This window comes from Trichechus manatus, unplaced genomic scaffold, assembly GCF_000243295.1.
Source record: "Trichechus manatus latirostris isolate Lorelei unplaced genomic scaffold, TriManLat1.0 scaffold00164, whole genome shotgun sequence".
Taxonomy (NCBI): domain Eukaryota; kingdom Metazoa; phylum Chordata; class Mammalia; order Sirenia; family Trichechidae; genus Trichechus; species Trichechus manatus.
Genome location: NW_004444100.1, coordinates 3,638,198 through 3,654,932, shown reverse-complemented (window position 1 = coordinate 3,654,932; position 16,735 = coordinate 3,638,198). Strand labels below are relative to the sequence as shown.

The window sequence follows — 16,735 nt, the reverse complement described above, 5'->3', positions numbered from 1 at the left end:
CAGTCATATAAAAGAATGAAGTACTAATACTTGCTACAACATGGATGAACTTGAAAACATTATCCTAAGTGAAAGAAGCTAATCATGAAAGACCACATAATATATCAATTAAGTTATATGAAATGTCCAAAATAGGTTAATCTATAAAGACATAAATATCTGAAACAATGGGCTCACATACCAAAGATCATGAAGATGGTGTAGGACCAGGCAATATTTCATTCTGTTCTATATTAGGTTGCCATGACTTGGAGCCGACTTGACAGCAACAAACATGGACAGATTACCCAACAAGCAAGGTATGTATGGACTTACTTGTGTTTACTTACAAATCTGTAGTGCACATCTTTGATGTGGTGAAATTATGCACTACAGATTTGTAGCTAACCGCGAGTAAGCCCATGCATACCTTACTTACTGTAAGCCTGTGCATACCTTGCTTACTGGTTAATCTGCCCCTGGCATCAAACCCAACTCTAGGCAAGTTGGAGAGGATGAAAGGAAATGGGGAGTGACTGCTAGTGGGTATGGGGTTTCTTTTGGGGATGATGAAAATGTTATAATTTTGATTGTGATGATGGTTGCAAAACTTTGTACTAAAAACCATTACATTATACAATTTAAATTGGTAAATTGTAGGGTATGTGAATTATATTTCAATCAAGCTGTTAGACAAATGGGTTACTCTTACCTGTTCATAAACACCAGTGGCTGTTATCATACCAGGTAATAAAAATGAGATTTCTTTAAAATAAGCTTCAGTCAACTCATTGGATTTGCCAAAACCCCAGATGCTGTGTAACATATTTCATATAAATGAAATAGCATTTTTATTTTGGTGGCAAACAACATGTTCTCCATTCTAAATACGGGCCTTTATCTCAGATGTCCCAAGTTTTATAAGCAAGCACAAACTCCCCCCCACCCCCACCCCCAACAAAAGAAAAAAAAAACATTGCCATTCAGTCGATTACAACTCATAGCAACCCTGTAGGACAGAGTAGAACTGCCCCATAGGGTTTCCAAGGAGCAGCTAGTGGATTCGAACTGCCACCTTTTGGCTAGCAGGCGAGCTCTTAACCACCGTGCCACCAGGGCTCCAAACCAGCACAAAAGAAGTCCAAAATTCCCTTATAAGCCAAACACCATTAACTTAAAGTATATGAACTTCAAGTATAATGACTGGCTTGTCTGTTAGAGGATAGTAGCCCTCATTTCATCTTATCCATTGCATACTCCTAGCCTTTGGATAATAAATGCTTCAACGTGGAGGTCACCAAAACTTCATCTATCACAGTGTTCCTTGGGAGAGAGGCTTCATTTCCTTAGCGCTAATTTTCCCACCTGGGTTTGTTGTTTCCATCTGGCTTATTACAGAGCCCTTGTTCGGAGTTATTGAAGGTGTGAGTGCTGGTCTGTTCTTAATTGGCATGCTGGTGGCTGTTGTTGCCTTATTCATCTGCAGACAGAAAGTTAGGTGAGTATAAAGGCCCCTTTGGTGATGCAACTGAAAATACCATTTAGACTGAAAAGTAAGAAAAGAAAATAAGTTCCCCAGGTTAAATCATCTTTGTTCCTCAACAAAAGCAGAAATCAAACTCTAAAACCACGATTCACATTTTTTCAGCTCCTCTGTATACCTTTGATGAATTTTGCTCTTATCAGGAGACTGAGGAGCCTCTGCAACTTCATTTTAATGTGAAATAACTTCTTTTGCACAGGGGAAAAAAAAGTTCTGTGGTTTAGTCTGTTCATGAAGACAGAGATGTTTGCAAATTGTGTGCCTAAGTACTTTCTTAAAGTATGCTGAAAATTCTGGCTGACATCACCATTTTTGGCTCATATCTGCCATCCAAATTTAAAAAGGGACCGAAAAGAACCAAATAGCATGTTGCCTCAATGCCATACCCTCTTTTCTTAGGGAATTTCTTTTATTTGGCACATTGTCCTCTTTCTTGCAATCATGTCTTGCATCTGAGGTTTACTGGTTTTTTTAAAGAAAGTTTTATTGAGAGTGTGGGAAGTGATTATGACCTGTAGCCAAAAACCAGGAGACAAATCTTCAGCTATTACACAGATCCGTTTCTGAGTGGGAAAAAAATCTATTTCTTCTTTATGCTCTTCTTCCCCTTTCCTTCCCTCAAAGAGGTGTTGGCTGCGTGTAAATCTACATGAGTACTGAAAAATCCACATTAGCAGAAACATGCATAGCCTTACCATAAATGGAAAATTTTTGTTCAAATCAAATTTAATAACCAGAATAAAAAGCTTCTCCCTTACGTTTCAGCCATGGTCAAGAAAGGCCTTCTGCTCGCTTGAGCATTCGCCGGGATCGACCATTATCTGTCCACTTGAACCTGGGCCAGAAAGGGTAACTGCCACATTTTCCTTCACACAATTTATTGCAAAAGGAGTTGTTTATATTATGTGAGATATGCTAATGAGGTCTTTCTTCTTTTGGCTTCCCCTCACAGTAGCCGGAAAACATCCTGGTAAGAGAGAGAACTTATTAATTACTCTATTATGTGTTTTTGAAATACAACTCAGATTGGTTATGGCATTTTCCCTTTTCTTCAGTAACTTTCTCTTCTTTTTGTTACATTTTTAATTATAGCCCAATAAAAATAAACCAGTTTGAAGGGCACTTTATGAAGCTACAGGCTGACTCCAACTACCTTCTATCCAAGGAATACGAGGTACAATTCAGATGCAGCAAAGGTTTATCATCCCTTAGTGTAATTTCTGTCCTAACCTTTACTGTGGAATCACAGGCTGATTGGGCTCAGGAGTTAGGATGACAGATTCTTAGCTGAGTGCTCTTTTATGCCAGAATCCATTCCCTGCACAATATACTACCTAATCTCAGAGGCCAGTTTGAATTCTGAAATAGCTCAGCAGAGTACTACCTGGATCACATGGTAAGAAAGAATTGACAAGCTGCAAATGCAAACCCAATGCCGTCAGTTCTTCAGCTTGGACATTTACTTGAATGGGAGAAAATGTAGTTTGGTGAAAAGTGTCCCAGCTTTGTCATCTGTGTGAGCTGGGGCAAGTTAGTTATCCTCTCTGACTCTCCATCTCTTCATCTGTAAAATGGAAATAAGAATCCTTCCCTTTGGGACTGCTGCGAGGATCAAAGCTTATGTACATCAGATATTAAGTATTCCATAAACACAGCTAGCGATCTACTCTTCTAAAGATTATTGCCTAGGAAACCCTCTGGGGTAGTTCTACTCTGCCACATAGGGTCACTATTGAGTGTTAAGAACTGTATGATTTGTCTTATCCTATTTCATATTCATCTATTCGCAAACTTATTTTTTACTTAATAGGACTTAAAAGACGTGGGTCGAAACCAATCATGTGACATTGCACTCTTGCCAGAGAATAGAGGGAAAAATCGATATAACAATATATTGCCCTGTAAGTTTTGTGTTGAAATTTGTACTACTGTTTTCCACTAGCCATTTATTCTCTTTCCCAGGGATAAAATGGGGCTAAAGAAATATGGTATAGCTGGATACAGAAGATCTCAGGCTCTGAATGCCTTTAAAAAGGAATGACTTGTATTTTATTGCACTCCCTCCACAGGGATAACAACCAGCTTAAATTCTGGTTATAAGAGGCCTCTTAGGCTGTTGACATTTCACCATGTGGTCCTACTGCTTCTCCTTGGAGACCTAATAATAGTAATGGGGTTAAAGTAAGTGCTCCAGTGTCCAGCAGACCTGGGTTTGCTTAACAGAATCTCTAGTTTGCTATTATTCTTTTATTATTATCCTTAGTGTATTGGGTGAAGCAATAGAAGGTAGTTTTTCTGGGTTGTTTTCATTCCAGCAGTGAAGGGAAACTGGCCACTCCATCAGACAAATGCCACAGTATTGCAAAAGGAAGCACAGATGGGCTTCAAAGGGCATTTGGTGTTTGTTTGTTTGTCTGTTTTCTTGTTGGCACATCCACTCCAGGGGTAGAAGAAAAGAACCACCCCAGGAGTCAGTGACAAATCTCTCTCAATAAACTCTTCCAGATGATGCCTCGCGGGTGAAGCTGTCCAATGTCGATGATGACCCTTGCTCTGATTACATCAATGCCAGCTACATTCCTGTAAGTGAACCATACTGTCTGGGGGTGAAGCTTTGATGGGTGGCTACTCTCGAAATGGCTCTCCACCTGCATGTTCCCACTGTCCTCACTTAAAGGTCTGGAAATGTTTGTAGGTTTTCAAAAGACCATGTCTGTTGCCTTCAGACCAACAATGCCTGGCTGCCATAAAATGTGGGTGTCCAACTCAATCACTACTAAGGCCCATTTTTGACCATAGATGTAGTCACACAAGATGATAAAGATCCCAGGATGCATTTTCAAAGATCATTTTCTCTCTGCAGCCCTTAGCCAAGATTAGAGCTCCCTAAGGAAGCTGGATGAGACACTGGTATTTCAATGGTAGACATCTCACCTCCCATGTGAGAAACACACAGGTTCGAGTCCCAGCCAATGCACCTCATGCACAGCCACTGTCTGACAGTGGAGGTTTGCATATGTTGCCATGGTGTTGAACAGGTTTCAGCAGTTTCCAGACCAAGATAGACTAGGAACAAAGACCTGGTGATCTACTTCCATAAAATGGCCAAGAAAATCCTATGGATCACAACAGAACATTGCCCAATCTACAACTGATTGTGCAGTTGTACATGGGGTCACCATGACTTGGGGCTGACTCGATGGCAGCTAACAACAACAACAAAGCTGGGCCTCTAATGACCTGCTAAGGCTGCCTAGCAAGGGAAGCAGATCCCATCTTATTTGTAGTTTTGAAAACCACAAACACAACTCAAAGGTTGAGTCAAACCTCTGGGCTCTGATTCTGGCTAGCATCTAGCCAACTTCCTGTAGCACAATATAGTGAAAAGAACTTTAGGGTCAAACAAATCCGGGTTTGAATTCTACCTCTGCCTCTTGCTGACCCTGTGACTTTGGGAAAGTTATGTCACCTCCCTGGGTCTTTGTTTCCTTTTCCAAAAAATGAGTTTAATAATATTTACCTCAATCATCCATTCACTTAATAAACATTAAGTAAGTGCTAATTCTAAGTCAAACACTGAACTGTGTGCAGGGATAGGACAAGATAGGACCCTGACCCTAAAGGAACTCTCAGAAGAGTTGAGACATCAGGATATTACAAGGCCATGCCACAAGAAACGTGCTAGAGCAGTCTTCTCCAACATTAACATACACATTCATCATCTGGGGATCTTGTTACAATGCACATTCTAATTCAGGAGGGTTGAAGTGGAGCCTGGGATTCTGCATTTTTAGGAGGCTTCCAGATGGTCCCAATATTGTTGGTCTGAGGACCACACTCTGAGTATCAAGAAGTGAGAGGATGCCATGGGAGCATCTGGGAGGAGAATATCACCCTGCAAAAGATAAAGGAAGACTCCACAGAGCAGGCAACATTCTGAGACTTGGAGGATAAATAAGGATTAACCAGATGAGAAACAGCGTTGCAGTGGGCAGCAGGTTGAAGGGTGGCAGAGGTGACATAACTGCAGAGGCCCTCAGAAGAGGCAAGAAGAGAAAGAACTTTGACTGGAATCTACAAGTAATTCTGTATTGCTGGAGTACAGAGTGAGTGGCTGAAAATAACTCCCCCTTGTTAGTTAGGATTAAATAAGATCTGTAAAATCTCCTGGTCCACTGCCTCTCACACAGTTGTTATTGTTGTTGCTGTTATCTGCCACTGAGTTGACCCCCAAGTCATGGCAACCCTGTGCACAACAGAATTCTACACCATCCCTGTGATCAGCTGGGGATCTGAAATTGGGATCCATAGAGTCTTCATTGGCTGATATTTTGGAAGTAAATCAAGCCTTTCTTCCTAGTCTGTCTTAGTCTGGAAACTGCACTGAAACCTGTTCAATGTCATAGCAACACACAAGCCCCCATGTGAGGGTCATTGGTCGGGAATTGAACCCAGGTCTCCTGTATGGAAAGTGAGAATTCTGTCACTGGACCACCAATGTCCCTGTCATATGGTAGATGTTCAGTAAACAATGGTTTCTCTACCCTTAAGTTTCCCTTGTATGACATCCCTTTCTAACATTATTCTAATGTCAGTCATCCAAAATGACTAAAATTCTTCTAAGTTAAATAGGGAGAGAGCTGGCTCAAAGTCAGTCCCACAGTCTAACACATACACACACACACACACAAAGAACTGAGACACTTGTCCACATAACTGAGGGTGAAGTGTTTTCTAGATCATTGCCTGCATCCTCTATTTGCCTTTTAGAATAGACTCAGCCTAATAAAAAGGAATTTCACTCTCAACAATAGTTCAGTGCTCTGGGCTTTGTCCTTTCTGCTCCCAAACCTTGACACTTGTATGAGTATCTTTTTCTCAAATCAGGGGCATGGCAGAGACCTACATATCATCTAATCTGCAGAGCTAAGTCTTTGTTTATAGTTCTGAAGAGGCCTATTGTTTCTGACTCTCCATATTGTAAATTCATCTCAGGGCAACAACTTCAGAAGAGAATACATCGCTACTCAGGGACCGCTTCCTGGCACCAAGGATGACTTCTGGAAAATGGCGTGGGAACAGAACGTTCACAACATTGTCATGGTGACCCAGTGTGTCGAGAAGGGCCGAGTGAGTAAACAGCCTCCCTGGCTTCAGAGCTTTGCTTTCCACCAGCTGGATGGAATTCACTCCCACCATCAAAAGTTAAACCCTACAAAAACCAAGTAGCGATCATGTGAGAACATTGTTAGGGAATCAAGCCATTCAGTCATAAAAGGCCTAAATAGTAGATCCAGGCAGGGCCTGATTCTGATTCTAGTTCTGAAGCTTCAATCAAAGGTATCTCCAAATGTGGACTGGAATTATGGGAAGCAGGGGTGGATTAACCAGTAAGCAAGGTACTAATCTGTAGTGCACAATGTCACATGGGTTTCACCACGTCTTTGATGTGGTGAAAAACAGGTAATATTGTGCACTACAGATTAGTAAGTAAGCCCAGGTGTACTTTGCTGATTGGGTAACTCATCCCTGATTGGAAGTGCCATTCCAGAGAAGAGTAACTGGCCAGTTGTTGCTCCCTCCTTCCATGTATGGCTAGGGGAGAGACCTTACCAGAGTCACTGGGCCTGCCTCTGCTTTCAAAAAAAAGAAGTGAGCTTTAGACTGTGTCTATACACAAAAAGTAAAATTGTTACCTGGAAAAATTTAGCAAACTTCTCTTAATGAATGCACTTATAACCCTCTACTTTATTTAGGTTACTCTGAGGATTAAAAAAGAGAGATTACATGTAAAGTGCCCAGTATCTGTGCTCAATAAATATTTGTCCACAGTCTTTTTTCTCCCATCTTTGTACATGTAAACACAGGCTTAGCTAAATGTTCTGACTTTTCAAAGATCACTTGGGACATAGCACTTGGTCCAGGTCAGGACACTGATATCAAAATATGAACAAGACAGGCCAGGAAGACAGTGCCTTCCTCTGCTCAACTAGGTATTTTTTCAGAAAGAGTGATAAATTTTAAGACATGGTTTATCTGCTAGTAGAACTGGAATACTGAGAAAATCAGTAGATATACTCAAGCTGTGTAAGACTGCATGAAATGGAAGGAAATGAGTCCAAAAGATGGGGATTTTGCTCCTTGTGTAATGTCATCAGCTGCTTTGGACTCTCCTAGAGAAGCAACCTGACTTCAGCACTGGCCATGAACAGGTTAATACAAAGCAGATGGCCAAATGGCTTTAGCAGCTGATTCTGGTTCCTAACTCAGGAAGACCTTGCAAGGAGGGAAAGTCCAGGTTCACAAAGGAGTCACGTTTCCGGTCTCGCATTTTTTCTGTCTGTCTTCGTCTAGGTCAAGTGTGACCATTACTGGCCAGCAGACCAGGATTCCCTCTACTACGGAGACCTCATCCTGCAGATGCTCTCAGAGTCTGTGCTGCCAGAGTGGACCATCAGGGAGTTTAAGATATGCAGCGTACGTTAGTTTGTTTTAATTTCATTTAACAACCTAGCCTAGAAAGATGGAGATTTGTGAATCCCAGTTTTGCTGGTTCCTGTCCTGGAGTTTCAACTCATACGAATTCCTGCATAGGCACAATTGGCAAAGTCGAAGGTTTGCCTTGAGTCATTCTTCTTAAAAGTCTACTCTCTGCTCCTGCAGGAGGAACAGCTGGATTCACACAGACTCATCCGCCACTTTCACTATACGGTGTGGCCAGACCATGGAGTCCCTGAGACCACCCAGTCCCTTATCCAGTTTGTGAGAACCGTCAGAGACTACATCAACAGAACCCCAGGTGCTGGGCCCACCGTGGTGCACTGCAGGTACTCAGCAACCTGGGAGCCAAAAAATGGCAGCCATACAGGGTCTACTGTGTCTACTGTGCCCAAGAGACTGAAAAAAAAGGCATAAACATGGGGAATCTGGTGGGTGGAGGATTTGTCTGGTCCAACCAGCTTCTGAGCCCCGAAGACATCCTCTCTCTCTTTATACATATATATATGTGTGTGTACATATGTATGTATATATATATATGTGTGTGTGTATATATATGGCTATGTATATATGTGTATATATGTATATATATGTGTGTGTGTATATATATATGTGTGTGTGTGTGTGTGTGTGCGTGTGTGTGTGTGTAAAACTGCTCCAGAGGGTTTCCAAGGAGTGGCTGGTAGATTTGAACTGCTGACCTTTGGCTAGTAGTCAAATGCTTAACCACTGCGCCACGAGTGCTCTTATATGTATGTACATGCACATACATATATGTACATATGTATATGTGTATATGGAAGCTGGACCTCCACTGCTAAGGCTGCCTAGCTTTGTTTTATATATATATATACATATATATATATAATTTTTATACAAATTTGCCATTTCAACATTTTTTTGTACAATTCAGTGACACTGGTTATGAGCATCATGTCTTACAACCATCACCACTATCCATTTCCAAATTATTTCACCACCATTAACAGAAACTCAGTGATCTCTAAGCAAAGACTCCCCTTTTCCTCCTCTTTCCCACCCCTAGTAACCACTAACAAACTTTGGTCTCTATGTATTTGCCGATTTCGTTTAAGTGGGATCATAAAATATTTGTCCCTTTGTGACTAACATTTCACTCAACATAATGTTTTCAAGGTTCATTCATGTGGTAGCATGCGTCAAGACTTCATTTCCCTTTATGGCTGAGTAATATTCCATTGTGTGTATGTACCACGTTTGTTTATCCATTCATCTGTTGATGGACATTTTGGACTATTGTGAACAGTGCTGCAGTGAACATTGGTGTAGACCCGGAGGATTTTATTAGGCTCTCTTCCCTCTTCTCTTCCCCAGCCTCTCTCTTCTATACTGACTTCTTTTCCACTTTCTTCATCTCCCACCTCTCTTTCAGCCTCACTGTCTATACTTCTCTCTCTATCTTGCTCTTTTTTCTACTATACAAAATGCAAAATCCTTATGTGATTTCCATGCCCTCCATATTCGGGCTACATCTCACCCTCAATCCAGGTTCCAACAGCTACCCTCCCGGTCTAGCCAGAAAGGTGACAGCACAAGCTCATTTTTACTTCTTTCCATTCTTACTTTTGGAATTGCCTAATCTCTCTCCACTGCCAATGTATCCCCTGCGCATCCATCCTTGAAGACCCCTGTTCTAGACCTGCCTCCAGCTCTAGAAGCACTTGCTATCTGTAGCATCTGATTTTGCTCTTAAATTTCTGTCTCTCCTGCATGTTTTCACTGATTTCTGTGATTTCATCCCTTCTCCCCTACCAGGCTGTAAGCTTATTGAGTTGAGCCACCGTCATTGCTTCTTTGGTCTCCCCCTGGTCACATAGCACAGTGGGGCATAGCATGGCCATGTTCTGCACAAAACCTCGGAACTTGCTGACTGAGCCCTTTCGCCTCTGTCCTACTAGCAGCCCCCCTCTCAGTTTCGCTTTTTTCCTTCATTTTTTTTTTTTTTTTTTTCTTATCTCTTCGGTTTGAAACAATACTTATCTCTGCTTTTCAAAATCTCCTTTCAGTTTGAGACTTCACTGGTGCTCTCAAAGTGTTGAGGTTAAAGAAACAGCCAGAGATGGGCCCTGAGGCATGGAAGCCCATTAGGCAGATAAAAAGACTTATCTACAAATCAGCGTGGTGCCTGCTTGCTCCTGATTCATTTCCAGTTCTGGGGCTATTTATTTGGCCTTTCTTTGCCTCCAACAGTATGTGCACAAAATCAATCTAACAAGCTCTCTCTCTCTTTATCTCTCCCTCTCTGGGGAGCCTGTTGTTTAGCTAATTCATGTTTGCAATAGCACTTTGAGAGCCCTAACTGATCCGCACTAATAAATAAGGAGCAGGGAATTGCTACAGGAAGAGAAATGTCAGATGCACTCATTTTCTCCCAGTCAGCCTGGCGTCCTAGGAGCCCTGCTTTTATACGTCATCGGAACCCTGATGTTTTTAATAGTACTGTGAGGCCTAGCTTTATGCGTTCTGAAGAATGGCAGGTGTTCACCCAGGACTACTGGAGAACTGATCTTTTTTCTTAAAAACGTGTGCATCAAAAATCCTCAGATTTTACAACCGTTTTGGGGAGCCATTTGGCACTATAGAGAAGTTGAAAGTGTACATACCCTATGACCCAGCAGTTCTGCTTCTAGGTGTCAGTCCTAGAGAAATCTTCACACGTGCACAATGATGTTCCTGGCAACACTCTTTTTAACAAAAACTGGAAATGATTTCACTGACCATCAGTACGGAATAGATTAGCTATGGTTTGTGAATTTTATAAACCAAAACCAAACCCACTGCTATTGAGTTGATTCTGATTCATAGTGACCCCAGAGGGTTTCGGAGGCTATAAATCTCTATGGAAGCTGACTGCCACATCTTTCTTCCTCGGAGCCACTGGTGGTTTTGAACTTCTGACCTTTCGGTTAGCAGTCAATTGCTTTAACCACTGTGCCACCAGGGCTTCTTTGTGAACTCTATAGAGTAGTCAAAATAAATTAGATCCACATGTAACACCGTGGATAAATCTCAAAACACAGTGTTGAGTAGAAAGGCTGGCAAAAGTGTATATAAAACCTGCTACCATTTTAGTAAATTTTTGAAACATAAATATATTGTTTATAGACATCATATATAAGTTTAAAAATATAAAAACATCCATGGAAATGATACCAAATGCAGAGCAGTACTTACCCCTGGTGGGAAGAGGGTTGGGGAGAGGAAGGAAAGAGAAAGAGACAGAGGGGAGGGGCTCTATGTTTTAGCAGATTGAGAGAAAGAAATATCCGTGTATTCTCTCATGAATAGAAAGGGAAGAGAAAGATTGTGCCAGAGTTTATGGATGCAGTCTTGAAAGGCAAAACAAATAAAAAGGTTTCCTTCACCATCTCTTCCAGCGCCGGTGTGGGTAGGACTGGAACATTTATTGCATTGGACCGAATCCTCCAGCAACTAGACTCCAAAGACTCTGTGGACATTTATGGAGCTGTGAATGACCTAAGACTTCATAGGGTTCACATGGTCCAGACTGAGGTAAGAGTTACAGGCTGAAGGATACAGACCTTCCCCCGTCAAAAATGTCCGGGGCTTCAATCTGACAAGGAGAAAGAACTAGGACATACTAGGAAGAGAAAGAGAGAACTGAACATAGATGTTTTACAGGGCTTATTTGAAAAGGAACCTCAGTGACCTTGAAGATGATGTTTGCACTTATCTTTACTGAGCTGGTCGCCCATCCCCTATGGGTGGTTAGGAAGAGAGATGGATTCTCTCCCCCTCTTCCTTGTGGCTTTTTTATTTTTTTTAATTGTGATAAGTATATATATAACAACCCATTTGCCATTTCGACATTTTTTACATGTCCAATACAGTGACATTAATTACAATCGTCATGTTGTATGACCATCACCACTATCTGTTTCCAAATTTTGAGAGATGGATTTTTTTAATACATTATGCCTGGCGAATGGCCAAGGCAGCCCATCTTGGAGATCATTTTAAGATGGGCTGGTGGTTGAGCACAAGAACATCAATTAGTAAACAGGAAGTAGAGTTCTTCTCCCCTACAGCCCACTCCCACCTGCACTCCCACCTCTGGAGACACCAAGGGGGTGATAGTGAAGGCTAACAGCTTCCATTCCTTTGACATTTGCAGGGCATTTTAAAACAATGTTATCTCATTAAATTTCCACACTAACCAGATAAGGGAGGTATTATTTCCCATTTTTCAGGCTAGAAAACTGAGGTTCAGAGGGTGAAGGGTTACACAAGGCACGCAGCCATGAAGTGGCCAAGCAGGGACTTGAACCCTGGTCTAAAGAATCCCAGGCAGTGAGCACCAGCCTACTGTCCCACAGCCTCAGAGTTAGATCTGGGCCCCACACTATGTTGTAAACAGACCCAAGCCTTTCACACCCCTGCATAATTGCCTCCCAAGGCTCAAGTTCCCTTATTTTGTGTTTCCCAAGTTGGGTTTTTTTTTTAATCCCCAAGGAACCCTGCAAAATTCTCTTTTAAAAAAAAACAGATTCCCATGGTCAAAAAGGTTTAAAAGTTCCACATCCTATTATATCTCCCTTAAAGGGGGCAGTGGTGGTTCGGTGGTAGAATTCTCACCTTATATGCGGGAGACCAGGGTTCAATTCCCAGCCAATGCACCTCACGCACAGCCACCGCCTGTCTGTCAGTGGAGGCTTGCATATTGCTATGATGTTGAACAGGTTTCAGTGGAACTTCCAGACTAAAACAGACTAGGAAGAACGGCTTGGTGATCTGCTTCTGAAAATCAGCCAATGAAAACCCTATAGATTGCAATGCTCTGAACCACAACCAATCATGGGATGGCACAGGACCGGGAAATGTTTTGTTCCACTGTGCGTGGGGTAGCTATGAGTCAGGGGCAACTTGACTTACAGCCAGCAACAACAACAGCAAAAGTCTCAGTACATATGAAACTGCCTAGGCAGCAGTGCTCCACAAAATTGGCGTGTCCTGCAGCAAAGGCTCCCCTTGAGCTTTGTTGAGCCCACTATTCCCAAAACCAACTGAACTCTTTTCTTGTGCAGCACATACTAGTATCTTGCAGAACTCACATTCTGTAGCACGTGTTGGAAAACGCTGGTCTCATTGCCTCCTTCTGGCTGTGCCCACCCCCAGCGTCTTCTGCCTCCACCGCTGTCCTCGGCTGGGAGTACTTTCATTATACCAATTATTACAACATGCTTGTTTTTTGAATGTTTGATTATGGATTTTTTTTAATGCACAAAACTATCAGAATTACATCCAATGACTGACTCTAATAACAGTTCTTAAACTTAAATGTAAATTAATTAATATTAAATACAGATTCAGTTCCTCAGACACACTAGCCACATTTCAAGTGCTCAATAGCCACATGTGACTAGTGCTACCATTTTGGACAGTGCAGATTCAGAGTCAAAAACAAACAAAAAAAATAGTTGCCGTCAAGTCGATTTTGACTCATGGTGACCCCATTTGTGTCAGAACAGAACTGTTCTCCATAGGGTTTTCAATGACTGATCTTTCCTTTCAGAGGAGGCACCTCTGGATGGACTTGAACCCCCAGACTTTCAATTAGCAGCCAAATGCATTATCCAGTTGCACCACCAAGCACTCCCATCTTTAGGGTCCCCATTGCCACCAAGTCAGTTCCAACTCATAGTGACCCTACAGGACAGAGTAGAACTTCCCCAGAGGCTTTCCTAGGCTGTAATCTTTATGGAAGCGGATTGCCACATCTTTGTCCCCCGGAGTGACTGGTGGATTTCAACCACTGACGTTTCAGTTAGCAGCCAAGCGCTTAACCACTGCACCACCAGGGCTCCTTAGTTTTAGGGCAGGGATCAAAAACAATGCACAAAACTAGAGAGAATAGTATAATCAATTTTCATGTACTCAAACCCCAGCTTTTACAACGATCAGCATTCTATATTCTGTTTTTTTTTTAATCTATATCCTACATACATTTTTTCCCTACCCCTTAGCCCCATTAGAATATTTTAAATCAATTCCTAATTATCACATCATTTCATCCTTAAATACTTCTGTACATATCTCTTACAGATAAAGACTCTTTTTTAAAAAAATATAAACACAATAGCATTATCACACTTAACAATTTTAACCATAATTCCTTAGTATCATCTAAAATCCAGTCAATGTTTACCTACCCTAATTATCTCTAAAATTACTTTTTACAGTTGGTTCGAATTAGAATCCAAACAAAGTCTACACATTGCATTTGGTTACTGTATCTTTTAAATCTCTTTTAATCTATAATAATGCACCCTCCAGTTTATTTTCCATACCATTTATTTGTTAACCAGTTCATTTGTTCTGTAGATTTTCCCACCTTCTGGATGTGACTGATTGCTTTTTCATAGTAGTAATGTATTCCTCTCTTCCTTATTGTTGTTAGCTACCCTTGAGTCAGCCTGACTCATGGCGACCTCATGCACAACAGAACAAAATGATGCCAGTCCTACACCATCCCCATGATCTGTTGCAGATTGGACCATTGTGATCCACAGGGTTTTCATTGGCTAATTTTCAGAGGTAGAAAATCCATCTTAGTCTGGAAGCTACACTAAAACCTGTTCAACATCATAACAACACACCAGCCCCCACTGACAGATGGGTGGTGGCTGCACATGAGGTACATTGTCAGAGAATTAAGCCTGGTTCGCCTTCATGGAAGGCAAGAATTCTACTACTGAACCACCAATGCCCGCTTAGTTCTTGTCCCCTGGTGGTTAGATCTAGAGGCTTGATTAACTTCAGGTTCCATTTTATGGGCACAGTACCTCACAGGGGGGCACTGAGTACTTCCTCTTGCATTACATCAGAAGGCACCTCATGTCTGTGTCTCTCTTTAAGAGCAGATGAATTTGACAGTGGCTTCAGGCGATCTCAGCCTGAACCATCCATTCTAATGCTCCCCATCAACCTCTCACTTAACAGCTTTAGCAGTCACTGATGATCACTGTCTAGATCTGTCATTTCATTAAGAGTTATAGAATTTTATCACATCATAATTGTTTTCCTTCAGTTTTCTCCATCAAACTAACAGTTCCTGGAGGGTAGGGACTTGTATTCATTCTTTATGTCCTAAATATTGTTTTATCTCTTAAGTGAAAGAAAAAATATCCTACAATTATGTTGCTAAGAAGACAGCATCAATGTTTTATTATTACTTTATTGTTAACTTCTGCAAACTCAAACAATATTTAATTAGTAATCTTCGCAAGAGGAGGCTATCACATTGTAAAGTAGTCTTGAGCCGTGTGTGTGTGTGTGTGTGTGTGTGTGTGTGTTCAGGCTTCCTAGTTATTGTCAGAGGTTTCTTGAGCCACATATATAATTTTCATATATCTTCCCAGAACTCTGAAGATACTTTTTGCAAAGAGCAGGAACTCGATTATAAATATCACCAGCTGACTTTCAGAGCAGGGGTAACATGATGTGCAAAAGCCCTTCCTTCTTCTCCTTAGATATAACTCTACTTTTCCCTACTCTCTCCTTATTCTTCTGCTTCCTCTCTGAGGATTCCGTTGCTCTTGTTCCTCAACTTGCATTTTCAATGTCCACGTTCCCCAAGGTTCTGTCCTCAAGGCACTGCTCTTCTTTCTCTCAATTTCCCTTCCTTGTGATGAAGAAAGAACTCCCATGGCTTCAAGAACCTTATAGAAACCTTACAGTTTATCTCAAACTCAACAAGCTCAAAACAAAACTCATTATCCTTCTTTAAAAAAACAAAAACCAAGGACAAACCACTCCTCTTGCTCCTGCTCCTTCCAATTTCAGTTAATGGCATTGCCATCTATCTGTTTGCCCAAGCTAGGATTCTGACTCCTTTCCTACAGTTTCCACATTGAACCAGTCACTGTTGTTGTTGTTGTTAGGTGCCTTCAGGTTGGTTCCGACTCATAGCAACCCTATGCACCACAGAACAAAACACTGCCCGGTCCTGCACCACGCTCCCAATTGTTATGCCTGAGCCCACTGTTGCAGCCACTGTGTCAATCGATTTCATTGAGGGTCTTCCTCTTTTTCGCTGATCCTCTACCAAGCATGATGTACTTCTCCAGGGACTGATCCCTCCTGACGTGTCCGAAGTATGTAGGATGTAGTCTCACCATCCTTCCTTCTAAGCAGCATTCTGGTTGTACTTCTTCCAAGACAGATTTGTTCTTTCTTTTGGCAGTCCGTGATATATTCAATATTCTTCACCAACACCACAACTTAAAGGCGTCAATTCTTCTTTGGTCTTCCTTATTCATTGTCCAGCTTTTGCATGCATATGATGTGATTGAAAATACCATGGCTTTGGTCAGGCACGCCTTAGTCTTCAAGGTGACATCTTTGCTTTTCAACACTTTAAAGAGGTCTTTTGCAGCAGGTTTGCCCAGTGCAATGCGTCTTTTGATTTCCTGACTCCTGCTTCCATGGGTGTTGATTGTGGATCCAAAGAAAATGAAATCCTTGACAACTTCAATCTTTTCTCCATTTATCATGATGTTGCTTATTGGTCCAGTTGTGGGGATTTTTGTTTTCTTTATGTTGAGGTGTAATCCATACTGAATGCTGTGGTCTTTGATCTTCACCAGTAAGTGCTTCAAGTCCTCTTCACTTTCAGCAAGCAAGGTTGTGTCATCTGCATATTGCAGGTTGTTAATG

General features: G+C 41.6%; 1 protein-coding gene across 4 annotated transcripts in view; it reads left to right on the top strand.

The window, feature by feature from the left end:
* Positions 1-16,735, top strand: part of PTPRB (protein tyrosine phosphatase receptor type B) — a 147,822-nt gene that overhangs the window by 121,610 nt on the left and 9,477 nt on the right. For all 4 annotated transcript variants that reach the window (XM_004386442.1, XM_004386445.3, XM_004386444.3 and 1 more), the window contains 10 exons: positions 1,378-1,477; positions 2,288-2,371; positions 2,475-2,492; positions 2,615-2,696; positions 3,333-3,423; positions 4,028-4,104; positions 6,518-6,652; positions 7,877-7,999; positions 8,186-8,349; positions 11,437-11,572. In XM_004386442.1, coding sequence (XP_004386499.1) covers positions 1,378-1,477; positions 2,288-2,371; positions 2,475-2,492; positions 2,615-2,696; positions 3,333-3,423; positions 4,028-4,104; positions 6,518-6,652; positions 7,877-7,999; positions 8,186-8,349; positions 11,437-11,572 — 1,010 coding nt within the window. The remainder of the gene's footprint in view (positions 1-1,377; positions 1,478-2,287; positions 2,372-2,474; positions 2,493-2,614; positions 2,697-3,332; positions 3,424-4,027; positions 4,105-6,517; positions 6,653-7,876; positions 8,000-8,185; positions 8,350-11,436; positions 11,573-16,735) is intronic.